The 22,693-nt window shown below is 45.2% G+C and overlaps 1 protein-coding gene across 1 annotated transcript in view; it reads right to left on the reverse strand.

Annotated features, from left to right (window-relative positions):
• Nucleotides 1-22,693, reverse strand: part of LOC145399543 (uncharacterized) — a 257,044-nt gene that overhangs the window by 42,767 nt on the left and 191,584 nt on the right. Inside the window, exon 32 of the mRNA XM_080272155.1 lies at nucleotides 6,589-6,736. Within this exon, the coding sequence (XP_080128281.1) occupies nucleotides 6,589-6,736 (148 nt within the window). The remainder of the gene's footprint in view (nucleotides 1-6,588; nucleotides 6,737-22,693) is intronic.

A 22,693-nucleotide genomic window follows, 5' to 3' on the forward strand; every position in this document is an offset into this window, starting at 1 on the left:
GCGGTGCTGCTCCCGAAGGAGGAAGAGGCAGATGAGGGACGTATGGTGGCCATTCCCTCCCTGAAACATACGGTGGCCGTTGTCGCAGCTCTGCCTGCCCAACGGGAAGTAGCTGAGGGGTGTACGGTGGCCGCTCCCTCTCCGGTACATACAGTGGCCGTTACCGCGGAGCTACTCCTGTAGGAGGAGGAGGAGGTGGATGAGGGACATACGGTGGCTGATCCCTCCCTGACATGTACGGTGGCTGTTGTCGCGGTTCCACTTCTCCTGCCTTCGCCTGTTGGTGTGTGCTCAATAGCTAGCACATCAAGGCGGTCTTCAGATGTGGCCGTAGCTGTGAGGCGTACGGTGGCCGCTCCCTCCCCGGTACGTACAGTGGCCGTTACCGCGGAGCTACAGGGGGAAGCAACTGAGGGGTGTACGGTGGCCACTCTCTCACCGGTACATACGATGGCCGTTACTGCGGTGTTGCTTGGGACTGTATCTCGAGCAGTCCCACCCCGATCCTGGTGAGGGCTGCTCCGTCCGTGAGGTCGTCTCTCATTCCTGCATTGTCGCAGTTGGGTAGGTTGAGGGGAAGGGGAACTCAAGGTAGGGGCGCCCCGGCGCCCTTCTCGCTCTGGGCCAGTCTCGCATTGACCTGGCCCGCCGTGGTGTCCTCCTGGGGCAGGGATAAGGCTGCGGCTCTGCAGCGGGGTGGGGGGTGGCAGGTCCGGCGGTGGAGGCACGTATTTTAACCATGAAGTGTGCATTACAATATTGTCGACTGCGCCATATAATGGTGATATTTATAGTTTAACAATATGGCAAACAAGCATTTAATGATCAGTACACAGTAAGACCTTATTTTCTAAATGTAATTCAATCAGATATGCAGTGCAATTGCGGATTATAATACAGTACATTAGTTTGAACGTAGCCTTTAACTCTGCAGGGTAAGTCAGGCTAAAACACCAGATCTCTAGTAAAACATTCAATGTTGTCACCATACAAGAAGTTATTGTAGGGCAACTGGAACAGGGCAATAGCAAAGATGGTAGGTGGTCCTACTCAATGTTGACAGGGTCACTTTATCACTCCCCCAGTTACCAACAACATTCCATTATCATATAAATCCAATGTCTGACACCATTGTTTCATATCATTTTAAAATGTGTTCATAAATACCGGTACTCAGTTAGTCTTCCTTATTAAATATTTGCATAACCAAAACCGCTTGTCCATTTTAACAGCCTTCCCTCTCTGAGGCAATTGACATTTCGGCTGACGACAGTTAATGGGAAAAACCATGGCCACACAGGGACAGAGAAAAGTAGTAACAGACATGGGACACAAGTTGAAGAGCAAATAACAGACCGCTACGCCCATTATGTTGCTACAAGTAACACTGACCGGTGTGAACTGTAACTTGTCAAACCTTTGTTGAAAACGATCTCGTTGAAAACGAATAAACTGAATTATCTGTTGTATGGCATGATAATGTTGCTTAGCTGAAGCAGCAATCGAGACAAGTTTGTTTGGCTACTATGTTCATCCGTCTGGCCAATTTAGTTACTGGTTACCTTTTTCGAAATACGTCGTGTTATAAACGTGTGAATCGCAAATTACACCCTATTACAGTTATAATTATATAAGGCAAGGTTATATTCCTGATATTGTTATCAGGTGGTGGTAGGTCTCTTGGTTCAGTGAGTGGCGATAAGTGGCTGAGGCAGGGGGTGGAGGACATTGGTTATATGCATTGCCGGATTAACCATGCTGTGGCCTGGTAGGCAATGCAGACTGTTGGTCTGCAACATATAGATCTCTTTTTTCTGTTATTTTCCAGTGAAATTTTGGCCTGATGGGTGATGGCAGTTATTTGGACGCCCAAAGCATATATTTATTCCCCTCTGGAAGTCTGGAGGGCCTGCGAGAGGCCATGGCCTGGTAGGCAGTTGCCCTGGTTGTATGGTGTGCATCGGGTCAGCACACCACGCGGCTCACTCTACTGTTGGCTGTCCCGTGTATGAAATTGACCTTGATACTTATACTACCATCAGCAATAATGAATGGTGTTTAAAAATACTGACTGACCTTTGGTAATGCCAGCAACCACGTCTTGGCCTCAGCTTGACCAGCTTAGGCAGTTTAACCACCAGACAAGCTGTTATCCAGTCCCTGTTGCCCAACGTTATCCAATAACATGTATTAAGCAAGATATTACTGATCATGTGTTTTATGTATCAGCAACACTTTGCTATTATTACACATGAGGCATCAGTAGTAACTAATGGTACTGACTGATAACGAGGTTTGTAAAGTAACAGTGATTACGTCGGGTAAAAGAACGAGCACACCACCGTCCACAACAAACGTCTACTTATAGCTTCCGACTGTTTAACGTTACACACTGACTGAATACAACTGTCAGAATGATAATTTGTATGATTACAGACCTTCCTATCATACGAATATATTACTATTTTCACCCTGCATTCAGATCATGGTGTAGAAATAACTATACTATGGAGTGACAATATGTTTTTTTTTTTTTTCATTATCATAACAAAACCACTAATTCCCAGGACAACAGGATGATGGAAGAGTGGTTGAGACAATGCAAGCAGATCTTACTCTCTTCCCGTTGGATGTCAGAAGGGTGAAGGGTAGACGAATGAATAAGAACGAGAGAGGGGGGGAGGGGTTGGAACTGGGAATGCGGTGGTGCCACATATACCAACCTGGTCATCGAGTCAGTTGCTCTATTTTTGCTGGAGACCGTACAATTAATTATATTATTATATACATCATCATCATAGGGGCATTTGTCTTCTTAGTATAATAGGAAAAGTGTATGGTAGGATACTTATTGACAGTGTTAGAGAAAGAACAGAGAAATTAGTTGGAGAAGAACATGGAGGCTTTAGGAAGGGAAGAGGTTGTGTAGATCAGATATTCATTCTTAGATCTTTAGCAGAAAAGTTTCTAGAGAAGGGAAAGAAGTTGTATGCGGCTTTAATGGATTTGGAGAAAGCATATGACAGGGTGGATAGGCAAGGATTGTGGAAAGTATTAAGAATATATGGAGTAGATGGGAAGTTGTTGAATGCTGTGAAGAGTAAATATGATGGTGCTAAAGCTGCAGTGTGTGTGGATGGTGAACTAAGTGAATATTTCTCTTTGAAGGTTGGGTTGAAACAGGGATGTGTCATGTCTCCATAGTTGTTCAATCTGTACATGGATGGGGTAATAAAAGAGGTACAAGGTAGGGTAGTGGATGTTGGAGTGGCCCTGGTGAGAGAGGATAGTGTTTGGAAACTCCCTGTTCTGTTGTTTGCAGATGATACTGTGTTGTTGAGTAAAGACGAAGGGGAGCTTCAAGGCTTGGTGGATGAGTTTGGGAGAGTGTGTAAGAAATGGAATCTAAAGATGAATGTAGGGAAAAGTAAAGTGATGGTCTTTGAGAGAGGTGAAGTCAGTGAATGTACAGCGAGGTTGGATGGTGAGGAATTGGAAAATGTGAGTACGTTTAAGTATTTGCATAGTGTGATGAGTAAGGATGGAGGTCTGGAGGGTGAAGTGCTTGAAAGGGTACAGCAGGGAAGAAAGGTTGCTGGTTCTTTGAAAGCAGTGATAAGAAACAGGGAAGTGAGCATGGAAGTGAAAAAGTTACTACATGACAGTATTGTGATACCAACTCTAACGTATGGAAGTGAAGCTTGGACGTTGTTGCAAGGACACAAGTCTAGAGTGAAAGCAGTGGAAATGAGTTAATTAAGAGGAGCCTGTGGAGTCACATGAAGAGACAGGCTGACGAATGAGGATACAAAGGAGCATTGTGGTGTGGATGCGGATGTGACAGGACGAGTTATGAGGAACACACTGAGGTGGTTTGCCCATGTGGAGAGGATGGAGGGTGAGAGACTGATGAAAAGAGTGTATGTGAGTGAGGTGGAGGGCGGAAGAGGGAGGGGGGGGCCGAGGATGAGACGGAGGGATGGGTAGAGAGGTATATGAGAGAGTGGGGGATGAGTTGGGAGCAGGGCAGTGAAATGGAGGGGGACAGGGCGACAAGTGGCTTTAAGGGATTCAAAAATGCGGCCCTACTCAAGGATTTAATCCCAGGTAGTGGAGACCACCAACTCTCTACCCCTTGCCTCAGAACCTCTCACTTCAAGCCCATTTCAGATCTCTATCTGGAACATGTTTTGTCCATACTGTGCCCTTTTCATCATTTTCTATTAACCTAACCATGCTTAGGAGTGTTTCTGATACTTACCATAACAGTATGTACGTGTATTTAGTGGGTCTAAGCTGTTGTAAAAGTGAAAATTTGGATTTACAAGCAGGGTGCCCAGTACCAATTAGGGTAATTCCATTATGCATTGTGTTTTCGTAATTGCAAAATTTTGTCATCAAGCACTAGGCGCAGTAGCAATTATGTGCTATAACCATGGAATCAATGCAGTTAGTATCTTATATATACAGCTGTCTGGAGGCTCTTCCATTTTGTTATGGTCACATTGTACTGGGGAGTTCCAGAAGGGAGCAAAACATAAGCAGGAGATGCTAGTTACCAAACTAAAATACAATACAGCAAAGGTGGGCACTTCTGCAATCACTTTTGCAAACATCAAATTCCGCAATGGCGGAAGTGTGAGTTCCTTTGCGGATTTGTGTTTGTGAAAAATTTTATGCAAATTTGCTGTTTTGCATTTGAGGAAGTGCAGTACTTCCACAAATGCAAACCTGCCCGCAAAGCCAGCTTGACCTCTGAGAACTCTGAGCAGTTTGTTTTTACGAAGGGCAACAAGGACCTGCTCAAGATGGAGTTGTCTCAGTTGCTCGAGGAGTCTGACTGTGACTGAGCAGGTTAGAGACGAGGAACAGAGGTGGACTGGTGTGTCAACTTGTCAAGTGTGAGCTGTGAAGTGTAATAATTTAATTCATTTATCTACAACAGTGAATAATTTACCCATTTTTTGTAGTAAAAAGAGTCTAACATACTAATAATATTTAAAATATATATTTTAGTTTTACTATAAATATAATTTTATGTATCCCATTAAGTACAACAGACAATTTCCAAACTTCACAGAGTCACCTACTGTTAGTCAGAATAGAGTAAATAAAGATATAATTGTAGTGGTTGAGTAACTAGAGATGATTTTTAACCCCTTGATTATGAAAAATATCATCCTAAACTTAATAAAATCCACCAAAGGTATCCAGAATAATATGATACTGATGCCATGGTACTGAAAGGGATACAAATGGATTGCATTTGCATTTGCAGAACCACAAATTTCAAGAAGTATGTGGATTTGCAGTTGCGGATGGTGATGGTTTGAGTTTGTGGATTTGAGTGGCGGGAAAGGAATTTTCGTTTGCAGTGCCCAGCTCTGCAATATACGATGTCTCACTCGTGACTATATACAAGGTCTGTTCAGAAAGTATCCGGCCTTAGGCTCTAAAAAAATAAATAGCTAACCTGTTGAGCTAGGACAATAACCCACTTAAAGTAGGCCCCTTCTGACATGACACACATAACCCAGCATTCTTTCCACTGCCTGAAACATTATTCATTGTCAGCTAACCTGTTGAGCTAGGACAATAACTCCCTTAAAGTAGACCCCTTCTGACATTACACACATAGCCCACCATTCTTTCCACTGCCTGAAACATTATTCATTGTCAGTTTTCCGTACCTCCTACAGGAGCTTTATTGCATTTGTCATGATCTCTTCTCTAGTCTAACACTGGGAACCCATCAGCAGAGTTTTGAGCTTGGGGAATAAACAAAAGACATATGGAGCCATGCCTGGCAAGTAGGGAGCCTGCCGGACCTGGGGGATGTTGTGCTTGGACAAAAATTCCTGAATCAATTATGATGAATGGGCAGAGGCATTGTCATGGTGCAGTTTCCAACTTGCCGCTCTCCAAAGGTCTGGGCTCTTCCACAAAACTGTCATAAAGACGACAGATAGCATCGAGGTAGTAACGTCTGCTGACAGTCTGACCTTCTGGTGTGTATTTGTGATGCACAACAGCATGGTAGTTGAAAAAACTGTTAACGTGCAAGTGCATTTCACCTTGCTGCGGACTTATCATGCTTTTTTTTGGGCCAAGGCGACCCTGCATACTTCCAATGGGATGCCTGTGCTTTGGTTTCTGGGTCGTACCCGTACACCAAAGTCACATCTCCAGTGATAAGTCTTCAGAAAGTCTGGATCACGACTTACACACTCCAACATGTCTTAGACAACATTCATCCGTGAGAAGAGATCATGATGAATGGAACGAGGCAGCTGCGGGGTATATCGAAAACTAACTTTGAAAAACGTTTCAGGGAGTGGAAAGAATACTTGGCTATGTGTGTCAAGTCAGAAGGGACCTGCTTTGAGGGGGCTTAGTGTTCTAACTCAACAGGGTAGCTACTTATTATTTAAGGGCCTAGGGTTGGATACTTTCTGAACAGACCTTGTATTACTCCATGATTTTATACCAGCATATATCTGTTAACAGGAAGAGTGTTCTAACACTTATTTTTATCAATGGCTATACATTTCCAAGCTTCAATGAAATATGGTACTGATGTCAACTTACCTTCCATCATAAATTTCTTGGCAGATTTCCTGATGCCATTTTTCTCTGTAATATGTACAGAGGGAAGGTATGAACCCATCTCCATATAATGCCTAATCTGTCTCAGGTGTAGCGCCCCATCTTTACCCTTACGTACCATCTCTCCAGCCTGGCAATACATAAAAAAAATTAGCCTAAATATACCACACAGAACTGGTCGTCACCCTGTACACAGAGTATACTCTCTGTATAATACAGAAAAGTGTTATAGGATGTCATACAAAATGAATTCACAGAGCAATGTTACTGTACGTGACTTACAGGGTAACCATAAACAATGATAACAGCAGGCAGTGGTAGTAGTGACAGCAGCAAGATGACAGAAGCAGATACGGTATGATATTGACAACAGTGACAGCAATGACAGCAGCTGTGTTGAAAGTGACAGTGAGTGATAACAGAGACAGTGATGATAGCAACACAGCAGTAAATGACTTGTAATAATGACAATGGCACTGATAAGTGTAGTGGTGGCTATGATAACTGGGACAACAATGGTACTGGTCACAGGGGTAGTGAAGAAAGTGCTATAAATACTGGCAGTAATCATACCACACAGTGGTAGTGACGGCAATGGTAATAATCACTGTGGCAGTTGTGACTGTGTAACTGTAGTAAAGTTATCAGCAGTGATCCAACTGCATGAGGCAAGAGTGCTAGACTGGTAATGATAACAGTACGGTAGGCAGTAGGTGGTGACAACCATCATCCACTTACTTGACGTAGTACTGCCTACTTCTTCCTTCATTTTTATCAATCTTTTACTGTGTCTGCCCTCCTATCTTCCTAAATCTTTCCTGCTACTTATATTATTCTTCTTTCCATTTCTGGTGGCTTTACTCTGAGTGACAAGCCTAATGGTTTCCTGTAAGCCAGGAAATCATTTGCAAAATTAGGTGGTAACCATATAATCAACCCATATGTGTTCCCTAGATGTCAACAAGTGGGTTGGTGGAGGGTTAGTGCCCCTCCCCGTAAAAACACAAACTCAAAAGTCAAACAGCCACTCCTCACAGAAATATGGCATCTGGCTATACACAGATATAGACAGTCACACAAATGGTGGTAGGTGTGATAGTGGTAGGGCTGTCTGTGACAGTGATGACACTGGTAGTGTGACAGACACTTGTCAAAACTTGCGAGGTATAACTTTTGTTTTTTTTACCCCCCGGGTACTGTACTACTGTAAGCTGATAATACAGTATGCTAGAACAATGTAAGAGAGATCTAAGAATTCCTGATTAATCAGAGACAGTAAGCATAGCCTATAAAGGAGAATTAAAGTTACTTAATTATTTACTATACTTAGTGGTAGGTGAGGGCGCTCACCATCCACTCACTCCTTGTGGTGCTGCTCTCGGTTGACTGCCCTTTCCTCTCTTCCTTCCTCCTCTGTCTTTCTTTCCTTCATTCTTTCCTCTTCCTTCTGTCTATGGGTGACTCTACACTGAGTGACAGGCCAAATGGTTTTCTGTACACAAGGAAACCATTTATTATGCTGGGTGGTAACCATATAACCAAATTATGGCACCTGGTGGTTTAGTGTGTAATTAAGGCGCTCCAACTGGACTGAGCCTGTGTAGGTTTATATCCAGGGGGTGGTTGGGGTTTATTGTACAGTTGATGCCATTCAGGGATGTGTGAGGCTGGTCAATCTCATCTTAAATGTCAGGACCAACTTGCCTGGCCCCGGGCTCCTACGCTCCTCATGGGGCAACACAGGATTAGATGATGATGGTGATTATTATCACCTGATGTTGTGCAATCTTCAGGAGACTCTACACTGGCTGACAAGTCAAATCCTTTCCTGTACTCCAGAAAACCATTTACTTCACTGGGTCATGATTGTATAACCAAGTGGACACCTGATGGTTTATTGGATAAGCTACTCTAACCCTATAGGGTCAATAAGGATTTCCATTTGAGGGATGTTTGGGTCTGTCGCTCCCATAATGTCACTCAGAGGTGAGTGAGGTTGGTTTCCCTAAAAGTAAATGTTGGGACTGAGTAGCCTAGCACCGAGCTTACATGCTCCTAATGGATCAAGAAAGTGTTAGCTACTGTATTTTTAAATATAAGTACAGTAATCCCTAGATTATCCAACATAACAGAGCCAAAGGCAAGTCTGGATCCGAGCAAAGTCCGCATACAGAGCTATATCCTCTACTGTACCCATACCCTGCCTATACCCAACCTACTACCTATACCCAACCTATATATACTGTACCCCTCCTAATTTCTGCAGAGTTCTCCAGTCTTTCAGCTGTATTTAGACATCAAAACAAACATGGGAAGATCCAGTGTAATGTTACATACTATTCACTAAGAAACCAATGCCCGAACAACAACAAACCACAAATATCCTACCTACAATGTATAGTACCCCTCCTAATTTTGCTGTACAGTAAACTACCAGTTATCTGGTGTATTAAAGCCAAAGGCCTGAAGTATACAGTCGAAATGCCGGGTTATGCAAAAGTCCCCCCCTTGGGGCTCTTAACCCCCAACCCTTTAACACTTATCCACTCTCTAACCCCTACAAAATGCTTTATAATGTCAAAAAGAAACTAATAGACATTCCTGAAAATAAAATACTGTAATGTACTGTTAAATGCACTGTAATTTTATGAACAGAAGCAATTTCATGTTGATGATGGGGATAATATCAAAATCCCCCCTCCTGGGAGACCCGTTTTCTTTCACCCGGGAGTACATGTACTGTATAACGAACATTGTAAACATCATAAATCGTCAACAATCAGCTAAAAGATGTTCCTAATATTGAAATACTGTATGAACTGTGAAGTAAACTGTAACCTTAAGTACAGAAACACTTTTCGTGTTGATGGTGGTGATGATGACGATGGTGGGGGTGATATAGACATTATTGGACAATACTATACAATAACACCCAAAATAACATTCAAACCTTATGTACAGAAACACTTTTCGTGTTGATGGTGGTGATGATGACGATGGTGGGGGTGATGTAGACATTATTGGACAATACTATACAATAACACCCAAAATAACATTCAAAACATCAAAAAACAGAATAAAATGAACCATGCTTCACTATTGTACTGCACTGTGTACTCCATGGTGTACTTTATTTGATCGAAATAGTAGCACTCTGCCACACAGAACACAACAAAACTTTTGTCTCATAGTAGCAAGGACAAACTTCAGAGACTTCCTTCGCATGCTTGGTTCGGGCCGGATGCGCTCTCTCTCTCTCTCTCTCCTGCCTTCCCTCTATCCCTTCCTGCATCTTTTTCAGTCCCCTTCCCATCCAGTGCTCTTTGATTTGTCCTTTCCCTTGTTGTGTGTTTATTTGTAGCTTCCACTGGTGTTGCTGCTGCCACTTTTCAGCTGTGTTTAGGCACGGTCAAGGTAAGTGACGCCATGGTGATGGCGCCACCGGCCACACAGCCAGTTCAAGTTGTGCTCATGGATGATGATGCTATGCTGGAGCCCAGGCCTCCCCATGGCAAGCATGGACGACAGCCACCTCAGGATGTAGAGGAGGATGGTGGACTAGATGACACATCCCACTCAGGGAAGTATTATAAGCACAAAACACCTACCGAAAACACCACAGGTGAGCACTTGATTACTTTCTTAGTGTGTACTTTGGATGACAGTGTGTTTTTTTCCAACACCAGGGCACTGACCAATGCCATCAATGCATGCTCCTGGAGCAAATATAGTGTGGAGGGCAAGCTTCGAGTACTGAGACAAGGGACTGCCTTTCACTTTTGCATAGCAAAGGCAAATATAGACAAGCTGCCTGCTCCTCTTGAATCCCTCACTTCCCTGGGAGAATGGAAGGTCAAGTGCTAGAAGGCCACCTCCCCTGCTGATAGTGCCTACTCCTTTGGGAAAATCAGCCCCATGTCACTTGGCCTGTCCACTTAAGATATTCTCTCTCAGCTTAACTGTCTGAGGTCAGGAGGCCGCCATGTGGAGGTCATACACCTCACTTCCCGATCTGGATGGGACGGCCTACTGTACAGGTTCAGTCTCAAGTCATCCGTCTCAAGTTTGAGGGCCCCTGCTGGAGAAGGTCTTACTGGGATATTCACGTTACACGTTAGATGCCTATATCTTCCCTCCATTATGCTGCTTTACTTGCCACCAGTTTGGGCATGGATCCCTCTCCTGCCAGAACAAGGTATGATGTACACACTGCAGCCATTTTCACCCCTACCACTCCACCACTGGATGCCTTACACAGAGGACCCTTATTGCTTTTTCTGTGGTGACGCCCACACCGTCACATCGCAATCCTGCCCAGCATATCGGCAAGTCCTTGCCATCCATGCGACAGCTCGCGATGACCCATCCTCCCTCCAGTCCGTGAACACCAAGCTGCGTTCCCTCAACCCGGCACCACGCACTGCCCCACCCCCTCGCCCCACTCAGTCAACACTATCCATCTCCTCTCGCCCACCTAGCCGATCCATGCAGCAGGGTGGTCACCTCCAATCACTTCTCTGCCCTACAGGGTCTGCAACCATCAGAGGAAGACATCACTGACAGGGAAGCAGACACGACCATCCACCTTTCCCTTCCCCATGATAGTGACCCATCCCACTTAAGTTCTGAAGCCCCAACATAATCGTTCCCGGGCTACTACCAGCGTGAGGCCAGTCTCTGATCCAACCATTCCTCAATCTGCTAATCCAGACAACCCTCCTGTGGTTCCCCCAGCCAGTCCCTCTCAGCCACGACCCTCCCCTTCCATTCCTCGCTCTGCCACTGCACACCACCCTGCTCCTCACCCATCTGCATTGCCTCCTCATCTGGACGACTCTTTGCCACCCTCTAGCTGCCAACGAACACCAATAGCTTATTCTTTTCTCCACATCCTGATGGATGCACCCTCTCTATACCAAAGTGGTCTGCCATTCCTGGATATTTGTACCAGGCTGTAGCACCAGTCGAGCACGACCTTATTACCTTAACCTGTCCTATCACTCCGGTACGGCCTGTGGACCCTCCAGGGAAACGTCGTCTGTGGCATTTTGGAGCCGCGGACTGGGAGGCCCTCAGGCAGTACTTCTTTGATTTTCCCTGGAATGATTATTGCTTCCATGGCCGGGAGCCATCTGAGTGTGCCTTGCGCATTACGGAGGTTATTCTCTCGGGCATGGAAGCATACATTCCTTTCTCATATCCTTTGACTAACGCAAGAAAGCCTTGGTTTAATCACGCTTGTTCTAATGCTGTCTGCAACAAGGAGAGGGCCTACAAAAGGTACCGGAGCCAACCCACCACTGAATCACATCATCTTTACATTTCTGCCCGGAATTGTGCTAAGTCTGTTCTTCGCTCTGCTAAAAATAATTTCATCTGTACTAAATGCTCTCAACTCTCCAACTCGAATTCTTCCCGCTCCTTCTGGCACCTCGCCAAAAACCTTTCTAACAACTTTACCTCATCATCCTTCCCTCCTCTTTTCTACTCTGATGGTTCTGTAGCTATTTCTTCTACTGATAAAGCAGATCTCTTTGCACAGTCTTTCTCCTCCAATTCCACCTTAGATGATTCTGGTGCTGTTCCTCCATCACTTCCTGCCTCTATCTTCTTCATGGCTGACATTAAAATTTCATCAGCTGATGTATTTTCTGCCATAAATGGCCTCAATACTAACAAGGCATATGGGCCTGATGGAGTCCCTCCTGTTGTTCTCAAGAACTGTGCTTCTGTGCTTACACCCTGCCTAGGCAAACTCTTTCGCCTTTGTCTGTCAACTTGTACCTTTCCTTCTTGCTGGAAGTTTGCTCTCATTCAGCCAGTCCCAAAGAAAGGTGACCACTCCCAACCCTCCAACTATCGTCCAATTGCTTTAAGGTCCTGTATTTCGGAAGTTTTCACGTCAATTCTCAATAGAAAAATTTTAAGGAATCTTTCCTATCACAACCTTCTTTCTGATCGACATTACGGGTTCCATCAGGGATGTTCCACTGGCGATCTTCTTACCTACCTTTCAGACTCCTGGTCATCCTCCTATTGGGACTTTGGCGAAAGCTTTGCAATTGCACTCGACATCTCAAAGGCTTTCGATCGAGTCTGGCATAAATCTTTAATTTCCAAACTGCCCTCTTACGGTTTCTATCCTTCTATCCGTGCCTTCATCACTAGCTTCCTTTCTGGTCGTTCTATAGCCGCTGTTGTAGACGGCCATCGTTCTTCTCTTAGATCTATCAATAGTGGTGTTCCTCAGGGCTCTGTCCTATCACCAACTCTCTTCCTTTTATTTATCAATGACCTTCTAAGCTATACATCTAACCCTATCCACTCATACGCTGATGACTCCACCCCTCACCTTTCCGTTCGGTTCCTGCAACACCCATCTCAGCAGTTACTTTAACAAACATGGGATGAGGCTATGGCACACCTAATGTCTGACTTGGCTCGTATCTCTGACTGGGGTAAAAATAATCTTGTTGTTTTTAATGCATCTAAGACTCAGTTCTTACACCTATCAACCCGTCAAAATCTTCCACAGGTATACCCACTAATGTTTAATAATATTCAGCTTAATCCTGCATCATCCTTGAACATGCTTGGGGTTTCATTTACTCGGGACTTATCTTGGAAAGATCATATTACATCTCTTGTAAAATCTGCCTCCAAGAGACTGGGTGTGCTAAGCCAACTCCATTCTTTCTTTACCCCTGCACAACTGTTAACTCTATACAGGGGTTTTATCTGCCCCTGTGTGGAGTACAACTCTCATGTGTGGGGAGGCTCCCCACATACAACTCTTCTCAATAGGGTGGAGTCAAAGGCTTTTCGTCTCATTAACTCTCCTCCTCTTACTGACTCCCTTCAGCCTCTGTCTCTTCGCCGCACTGTTGCATCTTTATCTCTTTTCTATCGCTACTTTAATGGTCACTGCTCCTCTGAACTGTCTGCATGCATTCCTCCACCTCTACGACGGGTGCATAGCACCCGCCTAGCAGCAAACTCTCATCCCTTTTCTGTCCAACTCTCAAATGCAAGAGTTAACCATCACTCTCAGTCCTTCATTTATGCAACAGGTCAACTCTGGAACTGTCTCCCTCTGTCTATATTTCCTGCTGCCTATCATCTCCAGTCTTTCAAATGCAGTGTGTCCAGGCATCTTGAAATGAATGGATCTTGAATTTGGCTCTCTCTTGTATTTTGTTTTTCTATTAGAGGGAACTCTTATTGCGGGCTCATGGCCATTGGTTCCTTCTTCCTTGCATTTAAAAAAAAAAAAAAAAAAAAAAAAAAAAAAAAGGACTGAACAGGGAGGCTGCAATGGATCGTGCAGCATGGAGAGCCGCAATTAGGTGACCAAGGCCGACGCATGCAAGCATGTTGGAGCCTTTAAAAACGAAACGACACGATATATTTTTTCTTTCGCTGTACATCTGTAATGCCCCATCAGGAGCACTGGGGTCTGTGGCCAGGCTACTCAACACAGACATTCAAGTAAAGAAAGTCCAGTTGCTTGTTGCTGAGTGACATTATGCTATGTGAACGATAAACTCACCTATCCCTTGGAGTTAAATACTTTAGGGCCAAATATGACTGGATGCATGCTTAAACCTATTAGACCACTAGGCACCAATTTGTTCTATATATAGTTACAACCCAATGTAGTGCAAGGTAAATGGTTTCCTGGGTTGTAGGATACCATTGGGTCTGTCAACAGTTACAGGAGGATAGAACTTGAATGAGTGAATGATGGCTGCCACTACTTAAGAGAGGATAATGATGTCTGATATTTAGGGGGGAAAAAATATGATAGTGTATATACCCTGTGGTCATAAATTCAGGGCAAAAATTAAATTAAGAATCAGGATATGGTAATTATGAAAAGGCTTACTGCTGCAATCAACAAATTTTCTACAGATCATACACATCACAAAAATTCCATGGTATTTTTTTCGTTTGGGCTCATCAACACCTGATGATTTTTCTAGTGTGTTCTATGACACTTTCTCATAAAAATGGAGGGGTGGGGGTCCTCTCTATGGCACTTTCTTCAGAAAAGCAATTTTAAGGGGTTTTATGAGGATGTGGGTCTTACGTGAGCTACTTTTAAGCGATTTTTGCCCTCTGTCAACCTTCTTGGTCATTACTTCCTACTGTGCCCCCCCTTATCGATCTTCCTAGATGAACCACACCCTTAGCGCGTTGAGGGCAACTCGTCTTGGCCACAAGAATAAATGCATCTTTTCAAATATGTAGGTGCTGTGTGAAGGCTGTGCTCCTGTGTCATGGGAAATAGTTCAGCACTGTTATCAAAATAATGCAGAAAGCCGTAGGATATTCCATAGTTCCATTCATCTATCTATAGCCAGATGCCACAATCTCATAAGGGGTGACCATTTGACTTTGAGTTACTTGTTTTACAGACAAGGACACTAATCCTCCGTCAACTCACTTGCTGACAGGTAGGGAACATGTATGGTTTAGTTATATGGTTACCACCCAGTGTTGTAGGTTATAACCAGCGAAATCAAGTGTTCAGAGTAACAGTGTTGGGACAATGAAGACAAGTGCTACTGCGGTGCAACAACACTCTGCCACAGCCTGAACCAGGTGTTTGCCAGGTTGTGAGCAGCTTCCCTATTCCTGCTGAACTAGGTGCAGTCAAGTTGGGAATGCATGCTGAAGCAACAGTGGCTCCCTAAGGTAGATGGTTGGCCTAGTTTTGAGGAGTTTTCAAGATTGTCTTGTAGTAGTCTGGATTGTTAATATCACAGAGGGAGTGGGGGAGGTCAGGAGGGCAAACCCCAACCCCCGTTAGGCTATTTTTATGCAAGGAAGAGGGAATTCAAAGCCAGAGCCCACAAACTCCTCATCAGTCTCTCACTCTCCATCCTCTCCACATGGCAAAACCATCTCAATGTGTTTCTCCTAACCCTTCCTATCGCATCAACAGCCACACCACAATGAACCTTCACATCCTCATTTGTCAGTCTGTCTCTCCATGTGACTCCACGCAAATAACTCAGTTCCACCACTCTCACTCTTGACTTGCGTCCCTCTAACAACGTCCAAGCTTCACTTCCATATGTCAGAGTTGGTATCACAATACCGTCATGTAATAACTTTTTCACTTCCATGCTCACTTCCCTGTTTCCTATCACTGCCTTCAAGGAACCAGCAACCTTTCTTCCTTGTTGTATCCTTTCAAGCACGTCACCCTCCAAACTTCCATCCTTACTCATCACACTACCCAAGTACTTAAATGTACTCACATTTTCCATTTCCTCCTCATCCAACCTCACTGTACTGTACATTCACTGACTTCACCTCTCTCAAAGACCATAACTTTACGCTTCCCTACATTCACCTTTAGATTCCGTTTCTTACACTCTCTCTCAAACTCATCCACCAAGCCTTGCAGCTACCCTTCGTCTTCACTTAACAACACAGTATCATCTGCAAACAACAGTACAGGGAGTTTCCAAACACTGCCCTCTCTCACTAGGGCCACTCCAACATCTTCTGCCCTTGTATCTCTTTTATAACTCCATCCATATACAGACTGAACAACCATGGAGACATGACACATCCCTGTTTCAACTCAACCTTCAAAGTGAAAAATTCACTCAGTTCACCATCCACACGCACTGCAGCCTTAGCACCATCATACATACTCTTCACAGCATTCAACAACTTCCCATCTACTCCATATATCCTTAATATTTTCCACAATCCTGGTCTATCCACCCTGTCATATGCTTTCTCCAAATCCATGAAGGCCGCATACAACATCTTTCCCTTCTCTAGAAACTTTTCCACTAAAGATCTAAGAATGAATATCTGATCTACACAACCCCTTCCCTTCCTAAAGCCTCCCTGTTCTTCTCCAACTAATACCTCTATTATTTCCCTAACTCTGTCAATAAATATCCTAACGTATAATTTTCCTATTACAATAAGAAGACAAATGCCCCTATGATTACCACACACTTTTTTTTCCCCTTTCCCTTTGTACAAGGGAATAATTATACCTGAGGTCCAATTCTCCAGGACTTTACCTTCCTCCCAGGACAATCTGCACACCTTCCACATCCATTTTACTACTATTTCTCCCCCATGCTTCAGCATTTCACCACACACTCCATCAATTGCTGTGGCTTTCCCAATTTTGACTTTCTTCATTGCTTCCACAACTTCCATCCTACTGATTTCTTCCTGTCTTCTCACCTCCCTCCTTCTCCAAGCCATTCCCCAGCCACTTATACTCGCACTGCTTTCATTCTCTATGTTCAACAATTCATTAACTTGTTCTCTTCATCTGCTCACTTTTTCTCCCTTCACAACTAGTAATCTATCATTTTTATCCTTCACTACCCTACTAACTTTATTACCACCCTGTCTGACTCTCTTTATCTCTTTCCAGAACATATTCTTACATTCCCTCCATTTGACATTCAAATTCCTCATCCACTCTCTTCTTACTCTCTCTTACTAATCTTTTCACCTCTCTCTTCCTTTGTACATGTCTGTCTCTCTTCCGTCTCTCAACTTCTTCCACGCCCGTTTCTCATCCATTCATTACATGCTTTTTTCGTTTGCGCCACAGCCTGTCTCACCTCTTCATTCCATCATGCTGTTCCTTGCACCCCCTTTCGTCTTCTCTTCACCCCACACGTCAACTCACATGCTGCACAGATTTCTTCTGTGAATATCTTGCACACACCTTCCACGTCCCCCATCTGCTCCAATTCATATTTACCCAATTGTTCCTCTACTTCTCTCTTATATTCTGCCTTTTTCTCATCCTGTTGTAACCTTTCCACTCTCCTTGCATCTACTCCTTCCTTCCGTCCTTCCCTTCTTCTATTTCTCCATTTTACTTGGACCTTGATTCTGACCACCAAGTGGTGGTCAGAAAGTCTACTCCCCCAACCTCTATATCCTATTGCATCCATTACACATCTTCGCATCCTTTCATCCACACACACATATTCAATCATTGCCTTCCTTTCCTTCAGTTCACCATCCACCCTTCTCATTACTCGCCATGTAGCCTATACCTGAGGATCAATTTGTGCCTGAAGAGGGTATTGGCAATCACCAACCCCCTCCTGGCACAAATGTCCATTAAAGCACTACCATTCTCATCTATCTCAGCAGGCACACCCTACTCACCAACTACTCCATCCACCTTCACATTCCCTACTTTACAATTCATATCACCGATCAAAAACACTCTCTCATTCCTTCCAAACTTTTCCATGGACACTTCCACATTTGTCCAGAACTCTTCTCTCACTCTGCTTGCATGATCTTGCGTTGGTTCATACATGCACACAATCGCCCACATCTGTAGTCCAACTTCCAGTTTTACCCACACAATCCTTGAGCCAACTGATCCATAATCTCTTATATTCTCCTTCCATCTGTTACTCACAACAATACACATTCCTTCATTTGCCCTCTCATTCTCACCTACTCCTGCACATATACCCCATCCATACTCACATTCTCTCACACTCTCACCTCTCCATTTAGTTTCAGCTAATCCACATACATCCACTTTTGCACCCTCAAGCACCTGGACAATCTCTCTCTCTTACCACCTCATCATTTGCATCCCTTACATTCCACGTCGCCATCCGTATCATGTCCTTTGTTCGGTCCTTAGTTGCCAGAAGCAACTCGTGGAATGCCACTTCTTTCAGTTTGTTGTGTCCTTGATAAGCAAATGGCTACATATTAAAGACAGCAGTTGATGTAAACCACTGCAAATAATACACAATTCCACCAAAGTAATCGTACATCCTGGACACGGCATTTGGAAATTGTACCAAAAGTAAAACATGCATTCTCAGCATTTGACATCCAGCAATGGATATGGAGATGTCGGTGGAATATTTTTGAATTCAAAATCCTAAATAGCAGCCTTCAGAGGAAAGTTTTAAAAAATCCCCAGTAGGTGTGGTAATCCAGGAGGGGTGCCAATTACCCTGTGAAAGACTCATTTCAGCAGAAAATATAAAAATGCAACACCTATTTGTTAAGAAATTACTTTACCAACCTCTAACCTAACCTTACCTAATCAACCTGTGAATGGTCCATTTCAACAGGATACTTGGAAGACTTGCACCGCTGTGGTAAAAGTACCTGTTTTAATCATGATAATAGGATACTTGGAAGACCTGCACCCATGTGGTAAAAGTACTTGTTTTAATCACGATACTTTCGTGGAATTTGGGTGTCATGAATGAATTTCAATTATGAAGCAAGCCATCACCAAACTTCCATAATTTGTTAATGGGAGCTCTCCTATATTTTGTACGTGATTTACTTCCTTCATATAATTCTGCATGAGGAACAAACCAATCACAGCAGTAACTGACTGCTACACCACATCCAAGATGAGGATATGGAAAAGTACACACAAGGTCAATTCAGTTTTATCCACTTTTCACAATAGGAGCATTAGGTTGTACTGAGCAAATTTAGGGAAGACTAGGTAAATATCGGTTTTCTGCCCATACTGCCTTTTCCCAAGAAACTTAGGCTTTTCTGATGGATTTTGATGTGATTCATTCAATTTTGAGCATCATTTCCGTCAGAAATGACCAGATTTTGAGATATGATCCCCTCCCGTCCCCTTGCAATAATGGGGGATTTGGGGGGAATTGGGGGTTTTAGGGAGGGGAGAAACACAGAAAATGGTCATTTCCGACTGAAATGTAGCTGAAAATGGAATGAATCATACCAAAATCTGCCAGAAAAACCTAAGTTTCGGGGGTAAAATACAAAGCTCAAACTTATCCTAACCCCAAACCTAACTGAACTGAACCTAACTTAACCTAACCTAACCTAACCTAACCTAACCTAACAACCTAATCCAACCCAACCTAACCTAAACTGAAAGTAACCTGCTATTCAAACCTTACATCTTCTTACCTTACCTTACTCGTCAAATAGGGACACTGAACATACAGGGGCAAAACACCGTGGGCCCTAAGAAAATCAATGCTTGAATCATTTTCAAAGCACCTTTGAAAAATGCGGCCGGGAACTGAGGGACACCTGCTGCACTGGACTGCCATATCTACTCTGATTTTGAAATGAAAGCGGGAGGTAGTGGGGGATGCAGTGCAAGCGCTGATTGGCTGTAGGTGATCTGGTGACAGCTGTGATTGGCTCGCTTCTCGCCGGCATCAAGAGCTCAGTTTGAACCGAATTTCGTTGAGCCAGCAAGTCATCCTAGCTGGGTTGGAAGGGGGAGGGTGGGATGGGGACACCCAAATATTATTATATCTTCCTTAAAACCAATTTGCGACGGAAGTGTATAAGGAAAATGTTGAACTTGAGATGAGTGTGTAGAACATAATAAAATTCACGGGAATGATTATGGGCTAAAAACCGATATTATCCAAATGTGGTTTACTTACTGGTCAGTTAAAAATTTAATGCTAAAATAAGGGCAATGTGGTCTTGGTCTTGGTGTTGATTGAAGGGCTGGACCCGACGTGTAGTCAGATGTAGCCCTAACGGTGGTTCAGGTGTAGCAGAACTCTTTAATCACAGGCGGCGAAGTTGCCCCGATCTGCGAAGGAAGACACAAACATGGCGTATAACTGAGTGACGTAGGTGCCGATCTAGGCCCACCCCACCAAGAAGGATGGGGAGGGTGAAGTCCAGGATACCAAGGGTTGCAAGGCGCTCCCTCAGGGTGGTGCGGATGGAGTAGAAGCGTGGGCAATGCAGCAGAAAGTGGGCCACAGTTTCCTCTTGATTCACACACCACTGGCAGTAGGGGTCTGGGTGCAGTCGCAGCCGATGCAGATGTGATGCCAGTCCAACATGTCCAATACGCAGGCGGGTGATAGCGACGTCCAGGATCCGGGAGACACAGCGTACCCAAGGTTGGTCCGATGAGTCGGAGCGATATAAGCCCAGCGCTGTTGTGGGGAGGGAGGCGTACAGATCAGCATTCCATGCCTGACTACACCTCGTGGCTAAGAGGCGACGGTGAGTAAAGGCTGGCAAGGGGTAGGGGCTCCACATCAGGAAAAGTCAAGGCCATCCGAGCTGCTGCATCCACCACATCATTGCCCCTGATGCCCACATGGGGGAGGGAATCCATTGCAGACGTACCTTCCAGCCTCCCTGCAGCAGCTGAGCAAGGTCATCTTGGATTTCATAAACCAGATGACGTATGGAGCAGGGTTTAGAAGAAGCGATGAGATGAAGGGCCGCTCTGCAGTCAGTGTATATGACCACCGGCCGAGGAGAGGAATGAGACATCAAAACGCAGGGCCCTCAAGACTGTGAAGAGTTCAGCAGTGACTACATCATGGGCATCCCCTAAGCGCCATGTCTGGCAGATGGAGTAGTCCTCTACGAAGATGGCAGCTGCAGTTGCTGCAGGGGTGGAGGAGGCGGAGCCGTCGGTAAAGATAGCCATGAACCCTAGATAGGTGGAGCCAGCCATCTGCAGGAAAATGCGAGGGCCAGGTGGCCATCCTGTGATTTACAAAAGGGCTCTGGGAGGTCTAAGGACACAGGCGAGGACAGGTCCCTCCACGGGGGCACAGGAGATACTGATCGGACAGGGTGGCGAGCTGGTGGAGGAAGTCCCAGAGTGTGGTAAGCGTGGAGAGCACGCACCAAGAGGGGCCGTCGAGACCTGATGGGCCACGATGGATGAGATGTCGAGACCCCTGCCGTCGTAAAGAGCTCCGGGAGTGGGTGGTCATCGGGCAAGCGCTGGATAGTAAAGTAGCGGCGACAAGTCAACTTCATCCTGGTATGATGGAGGGGGGGAACACCTGCCTCAGCCTGTAGAGACAATGTGGGTGAGGAGCAGAAAGCACCCAGCGCAATCCGGAGCGGTCGTCTGAATGGTGTCCAGCCGTTGTAGTTGTGTAGGAGATGCTGAGCCATATACCGAACACCCATAGTTGATCTTCCCCAAGATGGCGGATCGATAGTACGTCAACAAAAGGTCCCTGCTTGCCCCCCAGCGGGATCCAGCAATACTCTTCATGATGTCAAGTCGTTTTGCACAAGATGACCGTAAGTATTCTATGTGACTGCGCCAAGTGAGGATGGGCCCATCCAACCGGAGACCAAGCAGCACATGCTCCCGAACAACAGGGACTGAGGTTGAGTCCAGAGAAATTGCTGGAGATGATGGTAAACGGCGTAGAGTGAAGGGCATCACTGCGCTCTTGTCAGCATTGATGGCAAGGCCCCAGTTCCGGGCCCAAGCCAAAAAAGTGGATGCCGCTGACTGCAGAAACTGCTGCGCCTCCACAAAGGAAGGGCTCTGGGACACGATGGTGATGTCATCTGCGTACACCAGGAGAGTAGCATTACGTATCTGAGGCAGGCTGGACAGCAAGACGTTGAATAAGAGTGGGCTGAGCACAGACCCTTGCGGAACCCCCCGATGAACAGGATGGGGATCCGACAAGGCCCCACCCACTGACACCACAAAGCTGCGGCCAGCAAGATAATTCGACATCCAAGCCAGGGGTGGGCCCAAGACTCCCAGGCACGACAGGCGGTATAGAATGCCATCGTGTGGGGCTGAATCGAAGGCCCCCTTCAGATCTATAAAGAGGGCAAGCATGTAGAGCCGCTGTCTATAGGTGTCATGTACCATGTGTTCCAGTTGACATAGGACGTCCAAAGCTCCCTGGCCCGGCCGGAAACCACACTGAACCCTGGAGAGCAGGCCACGGGACTCCAGCCACCAAGAGAGCCGACGAGCCACCAGTTTTTCTAGCAGCTTCCCCACACAGGACAGAAGAACGATAGGCCGATAAGACGACGCGATGGTGGGGTCTCTGCCTGGCTTTGGGAAAGGCAGCAGCACTGACTCCTTCCATACCTCAGGGAATGTGCCGGTCTGCCAGCTGTTGTTGTAAATTGACAGCAAGTGACTGTGTAGGCTGGGCGGCAGATGAAGGAGGAAGTCATTAGCCACCATGTCAGGGCCAACCGCCCTCCTCGGGTGTAGAGAAGCAACGGCATCCCGGAGTTCAATGGCCGTGAACGGGCAATGGAGGTCACTGGCAGGGGGAGTTGAGATGCCCTTGTGGAT

The sequence above is a fragment of the Coenobita brevimanus genome, chromosome 1 (genome assembly GCF_032717465.1).
Source record: "Coenobita brevimanus isolate Jiangsu-jjx chromosome 1, ASM3271746v2, whole genome shotgun sequence".
Taxonomy (NCBI): Eukaryota; Metazoa; Arthropoda; class Malacostraca; order Decapoda; family Coenobitidae; genus Coenobita; species Coenobita brevimanus.